General features: G+C 41.5%; 2 protein-coding genes across 4 annotated transcripts in view; one reads left to right on the top strand and one right to left on the bottom strand.

Annotated features, from left to right (window-relative positions):
- Positions 1 to 455: 455 nt before the first annotated feature.
- LOC129193086 (T-cell leukemia homeobox protein 1-like) lies at positions 456 to 3920 on the top strand. The gene is made up of 3 exons (XM_054797704.1): positions 456 to 855; positions 1929 to 2166; positions 3192 to 3920. Exons 1-3 carry the CDS (start codon positions 456 to 458, stop codon positions 3400 to 3402), a joined length of 849 nt encoding a protein of 282 aa, XP_054653679.1. The 3' UTR covers positions 3403 to 3920.
- Positions 3921 to 6700: 2780 nt separating this feature from the next.
- Positions 6701 to 17359, bottom strand: part of gbf1 (golgi brefeldin A resistant guanine nucleotide exchange factor 1) — a 131534-nt gene continuing 120875 nt past the window's right edge. For 2 of the 3 annotated variants that reach the window (XM_054797702.1, XM_054797701.1), the window contains exons 34-40: positions 13969 to 14119; positions 11861 to 11991; positions 11673 to 11774; positions 9694 to 9807; positions 9423 to 9600; positions 9124 to 9303; positions 6701 to 8122 (exon numbers count right to left, since the gene is read on the bottom strand). In XM_054797702.1, the coding sequence (XP_054653677.1) occupies positions 7869 to 8122; positions 9124 to 9303; positions 9423 to 9600; positions 9694 to 9807; positions 11673 to 11774; positions 11861 to 11991; positions 13969 to 14119 (1110 nt within the window). In that variant the 3' untranslated portion in view covers positions 6701 to 7868. Of the gene's footprint in view, positions 8123 to 9123; positions 9304 to 9422; positions 9601 to 9693; positions 9808 to 11672; positions 11775 to 11860; positions 12966 to 13968; positions 14120 to 17359 lie in introns of those variants that run through there. The other variant, XM_054797703.1, reaches the window with a different exon arrangement.

Here is a 17359-nt window from a genome sequence, read left to right on the forward strand (position 1 = left end):
TTTCCTTTTCGTGTGGCCATAATTGTTCTTCCTGATGCACTCTCTTTCATGTTTTATTGTTTTTCATACGACAACAGCTGTTCCACAAATCCTATACAATTACTGTATCGTATACACAGTATAATTATTGTTATTATAAGTCGGTATTATGATACAGTCATAATAATATATCTACTATTAGTGATAAAGATGATCCATTTGCTATGAGTTATTATTATAATTATAATGATATATTTACTGGTATGTTAAGGTGGTTATTATTGGCCATGTTGATTGATGTCATGAAGAAGAGGGGAGGGATGTGGCGGGGGGGGGGGGGGTGATCCTGGGTGCATGTTGCAGGCTCGCATCACGCTCACACGCACGGGCAGTTGATAGCGGCGGGAGTCTTTTTTTTGTCCTCCGGGATCCGCGCTCGGATGGACGCGTGTTCGTGGTGCGGGTGCGTGGAGGCCATGGATCACGTAGGGCACCTCCAGCAACACACGCACGCGCAGGAGCCCATCACCTTCGGCATCGAGCACATCCTGAGCACCGGCGAGCACATGCTGGGCACGAGGATGCACGAGCCGGATTACGGTCACCTGTACACGTACGGCGGCGACGCCGCCGCCGCCGCCGCCGCCGCCGGCGGCTTTCCGTGCGCGAGCGCTCACGGCAGCGCTTACCACGTGGGCACGGGCGTAGGCGTGAACGGGACCAACGTCAACCCCGCAGGGGTCATACGCGTGCCCGCGCACAGACCCGTGAGCGGCGGGAGTTTGCCGCCTGTGACCGGAAGCGTCAACAACCTGAGCGCCCTCACCTTCCCGTGGATGGAAACCAACAGAAGATACACCAAAGACACCTTCACAGGTATACACGCTACACCTGGAAACATCCTATACTCCACTCAATGACACTACGCACGTGCCAGAAAAGATACAATACTCCACTATGGAGGCCTAAATTACACGACGCACTTTTACCTGGAAGTGTATGTAATACTGCTAAAAATACCCGGTATAATATTTATACAGACGTGGAGGCCAAAAAGTGTAGATGATGAATTTTTATTCAAGTGTTTAAAAAAAATGTATAAGAGAAATATTGTTTCATTCGTTTTTTCTTCATGGAAGATTTTGTAAGATGATTTTGGCCCGAAAAGAGGCGAGTAATATGAACAGGAAATGTAACGTTGATGTTGAATAATAAAGTATAAAATATTATTCATGTTCCTGCCCACCTCAAATCAACGCTAAAAGTCCAGTGTTTTTTTTTTTACCTCATCGTTTCACGAGCTTTGAAAGAAAATATTTGATATGGTCTTATCAAATATTTCATCCTGAATATCCTAAAATAGTATTCAACTGGGGGGTAAAACAGCAATCCGCCAAAAGGAAATAAAAAAGACAAAAAGGCATCATGAAGGAGAAAAAGAGGAAACGTGCGTCCTCATCATCTGGCCTCACACTTCGAGGTTTAGGACGAAATATTGAAGATTATACTCAATAATAACAACAACAATAATAACTGAACGCAACAAATGGAAAAATACATCCTAAATACACAATACCACGCGTGATGGACACACATAGTTATACTGTACGTACAGATGTGGAGGTGATGATGGTAATCCTACGTGGGCCCACATGCACCTCCTCTCGTGCTAAAGGCTACCCATAATCATAATTATAACAATAATAATCATCATAAAAATATGTTTTGATGACACTTTTTGTCCTGCATCGTAATGAATCCAAGATGCCAAATGTCAAATGCTGTGTATTGGTTTATGTGTTGTATTTGTGTGTTTATGGATCAAATGAAAATATGATACCGTACGCATGATTGTGATCCACAAGCAGACGCATTTTGAATAATGCAAAGTGATCAGTGATCGCCTTTGAGCAAACGCTATTCATACATTGCTGGGCTTGTGTGTCCAGTGTGTGTGTCTCCTCGCACGGTACCGCGTCGTGTGGGGCATCCTTACCAAAACCGGACTCCGGCCAAGAAGAAGAAGCCCCGGACGTCGTTCAGCCGGCTGCAGATCTGCGAGCTGGAGAAACGTTTCCACCGGCAGAAGTATTTGTCCTCCGCAGAGAGGACCGTCCTCGCCAAAGCCCTGAAGATGAGCGACGCTCAGGTGAAGACCTGGTTCCAAAACAGACGCACCAAATGGAGGTTGGCTTTTATATTAAAATATACATTTGGCTTCTACTCAATAGTACCAATGTTTCCTTCCAAAAAACAATTACTGGCGTATTGGAATTGTTTTTGTTCTTTCTGTACCGCTCGGCATCATCGCGGGTATGCAGGAGCCTAAAAAAGATGCACGATTCATGCAACTTACTATTATTTTTAACCAAACGACTTGAATCTTTGTCTGCTGTTGTTACCCGGCAATTTAACTTCATTTACAAATGAATAACACACAAAATGAATAACACCTGCACATATAAACTCTACAAACTTCTCCGATCTCTCTACAATCTTCTGGAGTCTCATTTTCATTGCGTCAGACTGAAAAGAAATAATACAATAAATATTATAACACAATCGGTAGAATACGATCATCAAAGAACGTTCGGTTCATGTCGATTCAGGCTGTGGATACTGAAAATAATTAGGATTTACTTAAGAATTGGAAATAATTCATATTAATTGGAATGTATTAAAATACTTGAATAACATTTCCTAAAATTAAAAAGAAAACAAGGCTGATCAAGGAAATAAAAACAGTGCCATTCATTTCGCAAACGTCCCAGTTTATCAGTGATTATCATGAAAGATGAATACGATTTTTGGACATATTTGCCGAGTGGAATATTAATGTGATAACCAAATATGAACAACAATATTGCTCTCATTAAAAACGACACCATTTGTGTAAGAATGTTGAAAATGAAGTGAAACGCTCCACTGGAATTGTGGCGCAAGTCTTCATTTTTGGGCTGTATGGAAAAACATGTTTTGGATGCTTTTTATGGGAAATGGGAATTTGGGGGCTGGAAATGTGGAATTCCGGGAAAACGGGAATGTTTGGAACCGCCTGAAGGGTTTAAATCTGAAATCTTATGGTGCAGATTAGCACGTGTGAACAGAATAATAACTTTTTGCAAACGATAATAATGTTCTGATTGTTATTATCATAGCAGAAATACTAAATATTGGAATATTGTTCTTATTGGCTGGCGCGTGTGCTGCAGGAGGCAGACAGCGGAGGAGAGAGAGGCAGAGAGGCAGCAGGCCAATCGCATCCTCATGCAGCTTCAGCAGGAAGCTTTCCAGAAGTCCATCAAACAGCCGCTGACACCGGACCCGCTGTGCCTGCAGAACACTTCCCTGTTCGCCCTGCAGAACCTGCAGCCTTGGAGCGAAACCCCCAGCAAGATGAGCAGCGTGTCGGCCTGCGAGTAGCAACGCAACGCGGCCTGCTTGTGCTTGTGCAGGTCCACTGGCTCGGAAGCGGGGCCCTTCCGGTATCTTCTTGTTTTGGTTGCGTGTTGGACTTGTACAAAGTGAATGGCTCATTCCAAACTCGAACAAATGGCATTTGCACAAGAACGTATTTTCATATCTGACGAGAAAAACAGAACTTGTGTCACACCTTTACACTTTCTAAATGTCTCAAGGTTTGTCTTTAGAAAATGGTATGAAAACTTCAAAAACAAAAAAGAAATACACCACAGGTGTCCAAAGTGGGGCCCGGACGCCAGGAGGTCTTTTTTAAATTGTCCCTCAGCATATTGTAAACGAATCAAATGAATGATTGAGCTCTTCAACTGGTATTTAACGTGAATGCTTGAAACAGTGCAAGTAAATCATCTCTCAATTTCATGGTTTCACAACAAAAATTTCAATAAATAAGAAGACACATGATTATTATTTAGTGTTTTTAAGGTGTATTCCTAAACATAAAAATGTTTTATGAAGGCCAAATGGAAAATACGAACTTGCTTGGTTGTTATTTGAATGGTTTCCAATGTCGATCATTATATACTCGACTGCCTGAAGAAAAGTGTGATATCTAATCATACAGTACATCTCATTAAAGGAAAGAATACGAAATAATTGATGGTAATTATCATCACTGTAGTGTGACACACGCAGGACAGTAACAAATAAACAAGCTGGGCACCCCGCAATAAAAAGTACATCTAAGAAGCGCTCATTGCTGCTGCTGCCACTTCACAATGTAGTGAAGGGGACACATTAAACACTATAAGAACTACAATTACACAAAAACATGTTTTTAAAAAAATAAAACAATGGAACACAATATACACCACAGATAAACATGGATTTAAAAAAATATATATATATAACTATCACCCACCATTTGTTCTGTGCAGGCTGTATTATTATTATTATTATGTATTTCAAAAAATAAAGCGAAAAAGTACGAGTAAAAGTGTTTACACTGTATATTAAATACAGTATAAATAAGTGGGTCTAGTTAATTTTCATTTTTGGGTCTTTGTCGACGGCTAGTGGACACCGGACGTAACTACAACGCAGAGCTTGTCCAGTGACCAAGAGACAAATAAAAGGACTGAATCCTTCCAATTTCTTGGCTTCACTCTCACGGTTTTTCAAAAATACCTGAAATAAAAAATCATGCTGTACCGTGGTTGAATGCAGCCGATTATTAGGCCAAAAATATGCACATTGAAGCAAATTTAGAGGGTTTTTTTGCCTAAATGAAGCATTTTCAAGCATACAAATGTCTACATTAGGTCAAATACATAAGGCATAAGGCATTGAAAGAGGTTGTGATGATATGTAGTATTGTACACTGGTCACAAGGTGTCAGTAATGTTACTGTAATGTTGGTTGAGACACACAAGCACCAGACTTGAGCAACAGGCTTTTATCACCTCCGGCAAGCGCAGCGCAAAGAGCAAGCACAGTGCGGAGGTAAACAGGTTTTCGATGCTGTAACTAACTGAAATATTTAACAATTTACTACTTAACTACATTTATACTAAAATATTTAGAAAATGATCTATCTATCTATCTATCTATCTATATATATATATATATATATATATATATACACACACACACACACATCTATATAGGTTGATAGCTGAAATGCCTAGCTGGCCAGTGGGGTGGCAGGAGAGTGACCGGGGTGGCCGTAGCTCGGCCACTGCTTGTAAGGCATCCTCACCGGGATTGACGTGCACCACGTCACTGCCACTAGCGCTTGTTTTTTTCATTGGCTACATCAAAAGGAAAAAGTACTTGCTTATTGGTTGTACAACAAGGTTTAGTGGGTAAAAAGTGTCTCGACCAAGCCAGGCTTTGTGCTCAAGATGCAACTCGACAAAAAGCCAACATCCGCAATCACACTTCAATGGTCCTGGCGATGGTGGTTAGCAACTTACTTTGTCAAGCCCGGTTTTCGTTTATGTGCTAAGTGCGCGTTCATATGAAACGGGGCGTTTGACGTCATATTATTTTACTTCCGCTGAAAAGTGAAGCGATCCCAGCCGGTGTTTTTTACTAAAACTGAATACGTCATTATTATAGAGCGTTATGAGGAGTTTCCAAAGGGTTGTGTCTGCTGAAAGCAACTCTGTCGCCGCCAATAGAGCGAGGAAGGACCGCTGACATGTAATGGGCAAGTAAACACTCATTTATTATACTTACTATAATTTATAATATATATGTATAATAACTTGACACAAAAAGATATAATTAAATGTAATAAAAATGTGTACTGTAATTTTATTTCAATCTTTGAAGTACTGTATGTCGATGTGACCACTAGATGGCACTGTTGACGTGAGTACTCACGCAAGGACTTCGGTGCCTGGTCCTCGTCTGAAAATCGACCTCGTTTATGGATGGATATCATCAAGGAATGCTCGTTTTTAATTTGTTTCCTCCATGTCCCCCGGGAACCTAGCAGGTTCTAAATAAATGGTGAATTAGTTAAACAGTGGCACTTTCATAGCTGACTTGAAGCTAAAAGCCTGGATTACCGGGTCCGGACCAGGCTGAGTTTAGCCGATACAGCTGCTCTAAACGAGAGCTACCTTTCCAGTGGCTTTCCACTCAAAGCCCGCTAACCCATTAAACGCGCTTCGCAGAACATTGTAGGCCATATTTTGTTTATAACAATATTTAGTTGGATATATTTTGTTACTTCTTTAGTGGTTGCAGCAGTAGAATAACGTGTTTACTTTGTTCATTGATGGTTTTGTGTTTTTTTTTCCTGCTCTGGCGCGAGGGGTTTGGGGTTGATCAGGATGGAACTGCAATGAATGGCATGATACGACTACAAGTACCGGTAGGTAGTGTTGAGCCTGAAACACAGTACATGGGGTACTGCTGTTTCATCACTGTAAATATGTTTGTAAATACTTTGCACTTGCACTTTTTCACGTTTTTGTACACGTTTCCTCTGCCCTGCACTATCTGGAGTTACCCTTTTGACTCCGCCATTGTCTTTCCTCACTGTGGTGAGGGGCTTGCAGTAGACAGTTATGTTGTGGCCAATTTCATATTTGTGGCAGTTTGAACATGATGTTTAAGCATATACTGTACAAACATTACTATAGCAAGAAAGACGGTATCAGAATTGGTATCAGTATTGGTATGGGACATGCAGAAGTGGTATCAGGCCATCCACAGTATATGTGGAAGGAATTTGAGTGTATTGCTGACAATATCATTTTTGTTGTTCGTAAATGAAACAAGACAAAGCTGCTTTCCATGATATTTATTACATTGTAAAAAGTACACCTTTCATTTCTATATTATGTACACGATACATGAACATGACTTCCTGCTGAAGCTACACTCATCTCCATATCCACAACAAAATAAAGGTCATAAAAGTGGACTCTGTGTCATCTGAGAGAGACTTTGGTCATCTCAATAAATAAAATAAAAGAACACAACCAAGCAGTCACCCCTTGTGATGCAACGAGTCTCCAAATGCCCTCCATGTGTCCACTACTCCTGGACATCAACGCTTTGAAAGAAAAAGGAAGCTGATGTGAGTTTATGAGAGCAATCTATGAGAAGTTTCAATTTCTTTCTACATTTGGGAGGAAAGAGAAAAGGAGCATGCTTTTCCAAACACACAACTTAAGGTGTACGCGGGGGAATGTCAAAATGTATGATGCATTGCAACAAAGCCATGACAAGAACATTAGATGCACTCGTGCAATTCATGTAATTCATCCCTGGAATGTTCTTAACAACTACACACGCACAACTCCTGCAAGCTCAGTCAAACACCAACCTCTTTCTTTCCTTTGGGGAATCCAAAATAAAGGACTTCATAGACGCACCTTTTTATGCACCACCGCTCACTCGTCTTTCTGACAAAAACCAGCGTTTCCCTCACACGCCACATTACCACCTGAAGCTCGTGTACCACATGTTTCATTTCTCTTTACTTACTGCATGTTTTGTATTTATTCATGTGTTTTTATGTTTGATTGGATTATTTTTGGGGACTTTCGGTTATGCAAGTGTGGGGGAGTGACTGCAAAAGTGCTTGGAAGGTCAACATTTTCATGCGGGGGAAGAAGGGGATGATGAACGGGTGTTTCAGTGAGTGGTGACAGTCAGCAGAAAAACGGGCCGAGATGCTAAACAGCCTCCCACAGGCCAGAAAGCGGGGGTGTTACAGGATAGGGAGGGGTCCATTTTGCACATGAATGTTGATGAACATATGCTAAAGTAGGCCAACAAAACAGCTTAGCTTTGTGTTGTGACTGACAAGACTAATGTGTAATGATATGTCATCATATACTGTAAAATGTATTTCTTATTATTAGTATGAATTAGTGTGGAGGTGAGTGTTTGCTGTGTAGCTAGGCTGCCCTGCTGAGGTTAAGTTGTACGTTGAAGAGGAGGTGGTCCTACTGGACATGGTCAGAGGGGCTTGTAGGTCTAGGACCAGGGAGCAGTGGTACCGGAGATGTGGCCTCAATGAGGGCCGGGTTGAGGATGATTGGCAGGGACATTGGGGGGACCCCCACCTGCAGAGGAGAGGCTAGGGGTTGAATGATGAGAGGAGACTGGCTCAAGGGTGAGGACACCTGGCCTTCGGACGCCGGTAGCGGCACCGGCATGGGGAGCATCGCCGTGGCAACTGGAGACGATCGCTCTGCTCCTGAAAGACAACATTTCACAAAATATTTCACATCCTGCTCACCTTGTGAAAATGATCCTGAATGCCACTATGTCGTACCTTTCGTTTCATGAAATAGTTCATCAATATCAAGTTGTGTACAGGGTAAATCTGCATTCTTCTCCTCTTGGCCAACATGCTTGGATTCTGCAGCCTCATCCCCCCACTAGCAGTTACGTGGCAATCCACAACCAGTAAAGAAGAAGTGGATGAATATTGGAGAATCTGGCCAAACAACCTGGCTGTGAAGTGGCGAGACCGTGAGGTAGGTCTTTAGCGCCCCGAAAACAAACAATCTTTCCCCTTACTCGCTTTAGATACACAATTCATGTAAATGTAAAAACACTTTGGCTGAAAAGGCCACAGATACTACTGAGCAGCAGTGGGCACCCAGCTGGTTGCCACACATGGACTTTTCAAATTCAAAAGCTGTCGTGGACATCTTGTAAAGTTTTCGTACCCGCCCGTTGAGGAGATTTAGGAGGGGTGTCAAAATGAAAGCAGGGAGAAGTAAATAAAATGCAAGTACTGGGATGTTTTCAGCTTCCAGGAATTGTGCAGATCCTTGCAACACGGTACCGTGCGTTATCATGCTGCAACTTGAGGTGATGCTTGTGGATAATCGACACAACAATCACAGTATCTCTGTGCATTGGAAATGCCATCAATACAGTTAAATTCACCTGTCTTGTGGTTGTAGAGGCCCATGGTGGCAGTCAGGTTATGGTATGGGCTACGGTATGGGTAGTAGCGTTATGGTATGGGCAGTAAACACAGGTACATTTTACTGATGGCATGTTGATGATAGCCAGCATGGGATCTTGGATGTGTGTATACAATATAATCATGCTGTCTCGTCAACATTTGGATATGCCTCACAAAAGCAAAAGTGTTGCCTTTATATTTTTGTTGAGTGTAAATAAGTCTGAAAAGTTGCAAATGTAGTAATAGAAGATGGCAGGTGTATGTTTTGGATGTGTTACCATTGGCTGTTTGGTTCTCCTGAGGTGATGCTGGCCTGCTGGGAGCTTGGGACTCAGGAGCTCCAGACACTGCACAGGACGGCTGCTGCAGTGCTGGACCCTGAGACACCTGTGGTGTGGGAAGCTGGACTGATGAGGAGATTGGTTGCACAGGCTCCGAAGGAGGACTGGGTACTGGATCTGAAATGATGATGATTATTATTAGTGTGACTATGACAAAGGTACCAATAATGAAGGCTCCACGGTATACTGACATGCATTATCACATAACCCTAACATTAGACTGTATGCATATGTACCTGGTAAAACGGTTTGTTTAAAGAGCTCCTCCCTCAGGTGAGGTAGGAAGCAGTCAATTCGTTCCCATGTTATTTCCCACAAGTCTGAGTATCTGGTCTTGGAATCGGCACCACGGAAGATCTCTGCGGTGTCCATCACCAGCAGCATGTTCTTCAGGGATTCTGGGATGGCCTCCAACTAGACACAGCAGAGGTATCATACGGGTCATACATTGGTCCTTATTGTAGACATCAGCTTTGTTATATCAAAGTCCTGTCTGTCTGTTCTCACCAGTAAGTCACTGGACCCTGCATGCATGTACTTGTCCATGAAATCCAGAATGGTGAGCCACAGGGCAGCAAAGGTAGGCAGGGACAACAGCGGCAGGAGGTGCTGCAGGAAAACCTGCAAGAAAACCCACCACAGTCTATTTACTACACAATAAGTTGCTAAAACTAGGTAGACCAATCTAGCAACCTAATCTAGTAACCATTGGAATGAATGGAAGACCAACAAAGTGTGCAGGGAAGTGCCAGAGATCAGACTGGTCCTGGTTGGACCATGTCCTGTAGCAACATGTTCAAGTACCGTACAGCCCAGAAAAGTCCAGTACATCAACAGCAACAATTATGGTAAAGCAAATATGCTAAGGAAGTTTTAAAATGCCCACTTCTTAAGTTGAAAGACATTTCTGTGTACTGTTATTACACTCCAGTTCTCAGTGAATTTCTGTTGTTTCTTATATATTGATTTATATTATGCAAGCTTGTTGTGTTGAATGCTTTTACAGGAACACTGAAGGAGAGGGAGTAAGCTTGTTCACACTTGTAAAAGACACCATTCGCCTCATCAAAGTGCCAAACGTCGGCGGGACAAATCTGCAAATCCATCTGCGGTGCGGGGCAGTATGGAAATAAAAAGTCAAAAAGCAACAGGACGTTGTAGCGTGGGAAAGTGTGTCAGGGTGGCAGGAAGTCAATCTACATTTCTCCGGCTAATATTCTCCGTAGTAGACAGCCTAGCGCTCGTGGTGGCTAATGCAGTGCTAATTCCTGACTGACGTGCAAAATCACCACATTTCACTCCTATTTCATAGTTTATGTATCTATGCCAGCAGTATGAAATATATGTTTTCTGAAGTCAGTCCTTTTATTTTTCTATTGTTTTTTGGTGTCATGAGCACTATAACCCCTTATTAAAATATGAACAGTGTATCCTTTTTCTGCTAGATTTCTTATAACAGAGGCAGAATCCAGGAAAAAACATGACAAAGGTATTACATTTGTATTTGCTGGAGTTGTTGTGACCCACACACAGTGAACTTATGTGAGACCTGTCCCTTTAAGAAAGTACTCTTAATCTCAACTCACTATGTGGATAAAAGACACTTGTCACATTCCATTCACACCTCTCCACCACTATGGGCAAGACCAAAGAGCTGACCTCAGGGACAAGATCGTTGACCTGCACAAAACTGAAATGGAGGAGAAGGGCATGAAGAAGTAGTTTGGTGAGAAAGAGATCACTACTGGTGCAATCATTGATCAATGGAAGAAATCCAAGAGAACAAGATGACAGTCAATCACCTTCACTCTGGAGCTCCATGAGTGAGGGAGAAAGGTGTGGGAGCAACCCACAATGACAAGGGAGTGCTGGTTGATATCAAGGGAGTTGGAGCACAGTTAGCAAGAAAAGCAGTAATTCTTTGCTGTCATGGATTGAGACCCTGCATTACCCACAAGGTACCCTTGTTCAATAAGACACATACACACCAACTGGACCTTCGACATGAAAACACCTGAATGGCTCACACAAGGCTTGGGAGAACGTGATGTGGTCACATGACACCAAAATGGAGGTCTTCGGCATGAAGTGTACTCATGAGTCCAACTACAGCATCCCTACTATCAAACACGGAGGTGGAAACATTCTGCTTTGGGGATGTTCCTCCGGAGACGTTTGCGACCCAAAGAAACATCTGACCTCTGTGCTTTGCCAACAACTACTGCCATCAAATACTTGTTTACATCCATCTCATACTAATTAATTCAAACTTTATTTCATGCTATTTGTCAGTTTTTTTTGTGACATTTTGTCTCAATGTTACAATAAAGCTACCATAAAATTGACTTTTCATATCTTTGTAAGGGAGGTAAACTTACTAAATCAGCAATTATTTTTCCACCGTACGTGCCATACAAAGTATATACACCTCCAAAATAGGGTGACTTTTGTTGATCTGTTGTATCTACAGTGTGTATGCTATGAACCTTTGACAGGAGGGTACAGGCTCTCATTCTGGTCTCCTCCATCCCACCCACATCAGCTGGGCTGATGTTGTCCAGCAACTTGGTCAGCAACGGGAAAAGAACCTGTGAGGAGATGATAGCGTTGACTTTTTATGTAAATACTTGTGATGGTTTTTTTTTTCTTTTCAAAGTCTCCTGAGCAGGATTACCTTATTGAAGCAAGACTCCCACTCGGTAGCATCGAGTGTCTGCAGATCGTGAACGAGCAGAGCCCTCTGGAGGTAGGTGAGAGCCTGCATGCGCACCTGACGTCTGGCATCACAGCATAGCCAAGCAATACCTTGTGAGGTAAACAATGTAGAACCACAGACATGAACCCAAACTCACCTCAAACTGTCAACTGCTTTTAAGAGAATGCTTTTCATCAGGGCAGGCGTGTCCAGATTGTGGCATTGAGCTTGTATTTGAGAAATAAGACGATACAAACAACACCGCCCCCCCGCCCCAGAACTAGTAAGACTACAAATAATACGCTTTGTCATCCGTAACAAAGCTGACACAAAGTTTTATCTTCAAATACTGTCATGGCAAAAATGATTAGACCAGCCTTGTTTCTTCAGTTTATTGATCCATTTTAATGCCTGATACAGCTAAAGGTACATTTGTCTGGTCAGATATAATGATGTAACAAATAGAGCTCTTAAGAGTTACATTTAAGAAGAGCTGATAATTAGCAACTTCCATGGTTTTCTTAATAACCAAAATCACAAAAAGTGTTACTTGATTTATTGGTATTTATGTTTCTTATGTTCTTATTCTTTCTTTTCTTGGCAGAATGAACAGAATAAGAATTTCATTGCATCGTATAACTGCCTGTTTTACTATGCAGATCACAATAAAACTCTTGAATCTTGAATCTATAGCATTGTACTGCCCAAAAATGTAACTCTTATGAGCTATTGTTGTTGTCACTGTTATATTTGTCCAAACAAAGGTACTTTTACTTGTATCAGGCATTAAAATGAACAAGAAACTGAAGAAACGGGTGGTCTAATCATTTTTTCCTTGACTGTATATAGAAATCCCTGGTTTATGGTTAATTGGTTCCAGACCCAACCATGATAAGTCCATTTCCTCCATGTAGGATTCCTTATTTCTAAATGGAATATTTTGGGAGTTAGCATCAGTTCAACAAGATGTGGCACACAGGGCTCTTATTTTGAAGGCCGGAAGTGTGTTGTGTGTGTTGAGAATGTCCGTTGATGGTTAAGATGAGCTGGGTGCCAGAATAAGGGATGGATGGATATATCGCTTCTGAAAGCAGAAATGAAATGTCATTACAATAGCCTCTATGAAATGATAATGGATGTCTGTAATGGTGTCACAAACATTATGGAAGAAAAGAAGCACTGAGCAAGGCTATCAAAGCACTAAGAAAAGAAGTGGAGGAGTTGCAACATGAGAATGCGGACTTGAGCGCTGCTCTTAACGAGGTTAAAAACCCTATAGAAGATGCAGCATTATACAAGGATGTTACGGTTCTGCAGGATGATATCAGGGCAATATTGGAAGACAACACTGCCTTGCGTGCTGCTCTTAAGGAGGTTAAAGACCCTATGGAAGAAAATAGAGGATTATGCAATGATATCAACATTCTACAGGATGATATTAAGGCACTATTGATGAGAAATGTGCAAGACAAGACGTGTGTGTTTCTGGGACCAACAGGTAGAGAAAGACGAGAAGAGGAGAGAGGACGGCTAAGAGTTGTATGATACAACCCAGACAGAGCGTGTGATTAAAGTTTATGAAGAGTTAATAGGCCTGCTTAATTCTACACCACCCACAGAACACTACCTCTTTTAGAAGAGTCTAACCACCACCACCATTTGTCCTTTTTCAATATCTCCTCCTCCACGACGACGTATGCTCGACCACTCCTCTTCAAAGGTAAATAACATTTATCATTACGTATTATGATATCACTTTTATTATTGTTTTTTTCATTAATTATCCTGGTTTAATATTACTACTGCATCCAAACTCGCATATACTGTATATATGAATACACGTACATCTAGTACCTATATACTGTATCCTATTTTAGACTAATAAATGGCTGTCGTCAACTGCGAAACAGCAATCATTTGTTAATTAATTTTTGAAAAACTGCATAGCGTGGGGGAGCAATGTTGGGACGTCGGTGGAGCGTATATACAGTAAGTGTGAACAACACAGGAGTTATGACGATAATTAGAAGATAATGCTGATCAATGATGCATAGTCTTCAATCAAGGGTGGACAACACTTTACACACCTTGCAGCAGGGGGCACCAGCAGCTTGTCCACAGAGTCTGCGAGTCAGCTTCAATCTTCTTGCCAGCAGCCTCCACATGCTGCTGTTCCTTTGCCCAAGAGCTGTAAATGCTGGCAGCCCGAGTGTGCAACGTGTGCATCAAGTCTAAGAGCTGCACAGCCAAAGACAGGGGAAAAAAAAACTGTGTTATACAGTCAAAGTCTAAATAGCAAACATATATTTAACTAACAAATACAGCATGCCTGCCCACTAATGTGCACGTTACGACATGCACTCTAACATATTACACACATACTAGTGTGTGTGTACACCATATACGAGATGCACATTGTGACTTTGAAAGGCCAACACAGGCCTGACTTTTCCCTCTGCATCATCAAGGATGTTATACAATGGTACCTCTGTTAACGTCCGCCCCGGTTAGCGCACTTTTCGGTTAGCATCCCAAATTTTTGCCTTGGCTTGCGGTTGCCCACTTGGTTAGCGTGCAACTGGCACGCGTTACAAACGGTTGCATCTGTGCTTGGTTTGTTTCCACAGCCATCTTGGATCATACCAATAGACGAAATCTCACAATACTTAGTTCACCCTTAGTTACGGCAGTCTGATAGGCACACACAGCACATGTAAGGCAATGAAGTGGCCAAAATAATGGATCCTCATATTGATGACTGCTTTTTAAGTAAATGCAACAAACTGTAAATAAGCCGCTATGAGTCCAAAGTAGTTTGCGAGTGACAGCAACATTCCAAAGAGAGTGAGTACCATGACTGAATTCAACAAACAGGAATAACTTTGAGGATGGCGACTATACAGTATTGCAGCTCTGAGCAGGATGTACTGGAAGCTTTCGTCAACAATAAGTACTATCCTGAAGAATAACCACATGATCAAGGGAGCTGTTGCCAAAGGAGTAACAAAACATGGAAGGTGTTCAGACACTGGTTGTTGTGGATCAATGGCTCACGGGGGAGGTAACTTGTTGTCAAGCATGAGGCTGGTGGATCTAACACAGAAAACACCTGCAACGAGTTTGAAAATGTAAAAGAAAAAAAGAAAGGCATACGCAGCATCTTTTTGGTGCAAAATGAGTCTAATAAAATAAAAAAAAGGGATTGCCCTCCAAGCATAATCTCTTATCCTTACTCTCCCTTGCGAAACTAGGTATGATGTTAAATGTTAATTTCAGCTTACATATCCTCCTGACTACCAGGAAAAAAAATGTTGTCCAATCACATTTATTTTGAAATTCCCCAATCTATGTGAAGTAATTGGAATACTGCAAAAGAAATTTTTGAAATTTTTATTTTTGTTTTTAAGCTATGATGTGTCTTCTACAGTGGACATCGGAACCCAATACAGGGGAAACGGAACTTCATTGTGAAACAGTTAGTCCAACAAAAATATCAAAAAGTGTTCACAAAGTGAACACAAAAGTGTTCAACTTTTGCTTCTATTATGCTTATTTGGTATGATACTTCAAAAAGCTTTCTTGGAAACACAAAGGAAAATCTTGCACTTGGAGCACATAACATATGTTTTACTGTTGCAGCCAGATTGCCGACACCTTGATGCATGTGTTTCATCCACCATCCCATCCCCGATGCCCTTTCCTCCTGTAGCTGTGAAAGTTGTCTTGCCTTGGTAAACCACAAAATCCAAAACTAGACCAGTTGGTGCAGCGAAAACAAATACCTTCAGTCCAGTTGGGTTTGGTTTGCCCGGTACATACTGGCGCACTGGGCATCGACCAGTAAAAGGAACCATTTGCTCGTCAATGCACAATTTTCCTGTTCTTGGCAGACTCAGACATCCTTGCCTTACTTTGCTCAAGAGGGGCCTGATTCTCCACAAGAGATCACTTGTTTTTTCTTCATCTGAAACATCAAGGTCGTTGACGAGCTTGATGGAGTTTCTCAATTTGTAAAACCGATTTCTGGTCATGGATTCCACCACAATTTTTACTCTAGTACTCTGAGGCCCAATACATTTGAATGTTTGGATATCCTAGACAGCCCATGTAAATAGAATTCCCAAAGAATGTCTTCAGTTCTTCAGGTGTGGTATTTAACGTTGCTCCAGACACAAGTACTTCACGCTGATTTGTGTACATCATCTTCCTCTACTTCTGCCAGTGGATCTTGATCATCTTCATCAGATAACTCAATGTCTTAGTTTCCATCAACAATCCGCAGTAAAATTCCCTGTGCTTCTGAGAATGACTCCCTTTCTTGTCATTTGGGAAAAAAAGAGCAAAATGGACGAAATAACTTCAAATGTCCACTACAGAGGACATTTTTTAAACACTTTAATACTAGGCTCAAATACACTTAAAATAACTCAAACAACACTTTAAGTATTCAACACTTACTTTTCCTCTTCCCATAAAAAGTGCTTGCCCTGAGGGAAGCCATTTTCTTCTACAGGTAAGTCAAGGTAACAAAGCCCCACCCCTACAAATTTGGTATCATTAGAAAGCTCTGAATGTCCTCTATAGAGCACGAAAGGAGTTAATGCGATTGGATGCACTGGGTGGGAGATATTTAGGTTTACAAATGTCCTCTACAGAGGACAAATCTGAACTACTGGTCGTCAGGAGGATATGTCATGTCATGTTCGTGGCATTGGTTTTTCAATGTAAAACTGTACACGTTAAAGCATAAGAAAACTAGGTTGTCTGGAACGGATTAAATTGGATTTACATTATTTTCGATGGGAAAATTTGCTTTGGTGAGAGTACTTTTTGGTTTGAGTCGGACCGTCTGGAAAGGATTCATGTTAGCCAAGGCACCACTGTATTTAGCTTTGGACAAATTCATGTTTTTTAGATTGGGCCACATTATTTGTTGTGTCCATAGTTCGTAAATACTACCTGTCTGAGGCCTCACCTCAGTTTTTAAAGGAGAAGTTAACTTTTTTGAGATTGTGCCCATCATCAACAATCCTTATGTGAAACATGAACACGTCTTTCCCTTTTCGGTGCTTTCTAAAATATACAAACATATAAAAACAGCAAGCATGAGGGAGCTAACAATGCACATAATGGGACACACCTAGTTAGACTAAGGCCTTTTAGATTGACGTTCTATCACATTATTTTGGAGTGGACCGGTTACCTCTCGGTTGTGGCGTGAGGCGCTGCGTCACAAATGTAGTTCTTTGGTGTTAGCTGTGTGTCTCAGTAGCTTGGTAATATGCACGTCACTGATGTAAATACAGTACAACATTGTTGGTGTTTTTGGAGTTTTTTTTGTGGATGATGGACAAAATTCCACAAAAAGAAGTACTTTTCCTTTAAGGGGAAACATAAAAATAAACACAAAAATACATAAAAACGCTAAAAACTACCCTGGACTCCAACGGGATGAAGGCCGATTGAGAATATTAAAAA

Source organism: Dunckerocampus dactyliophorus, chromosome 13 (genome assembly GCF_027744805.1).
Source record: "Dunckerocampus dactyliophorus isolate RoL2022-P2 chromosome 13, RoL_Ddac_1.1, whole genome shotgun sequence".
Classification (NCBI taxonomy): domain Eukaryota; kingdom Metazoa; phylum Chordata; class Actinopteri; order Syngnathiformes; family Syngnathidae; genus Dunckerocampus; species Dunckerocampus dactyliophorus.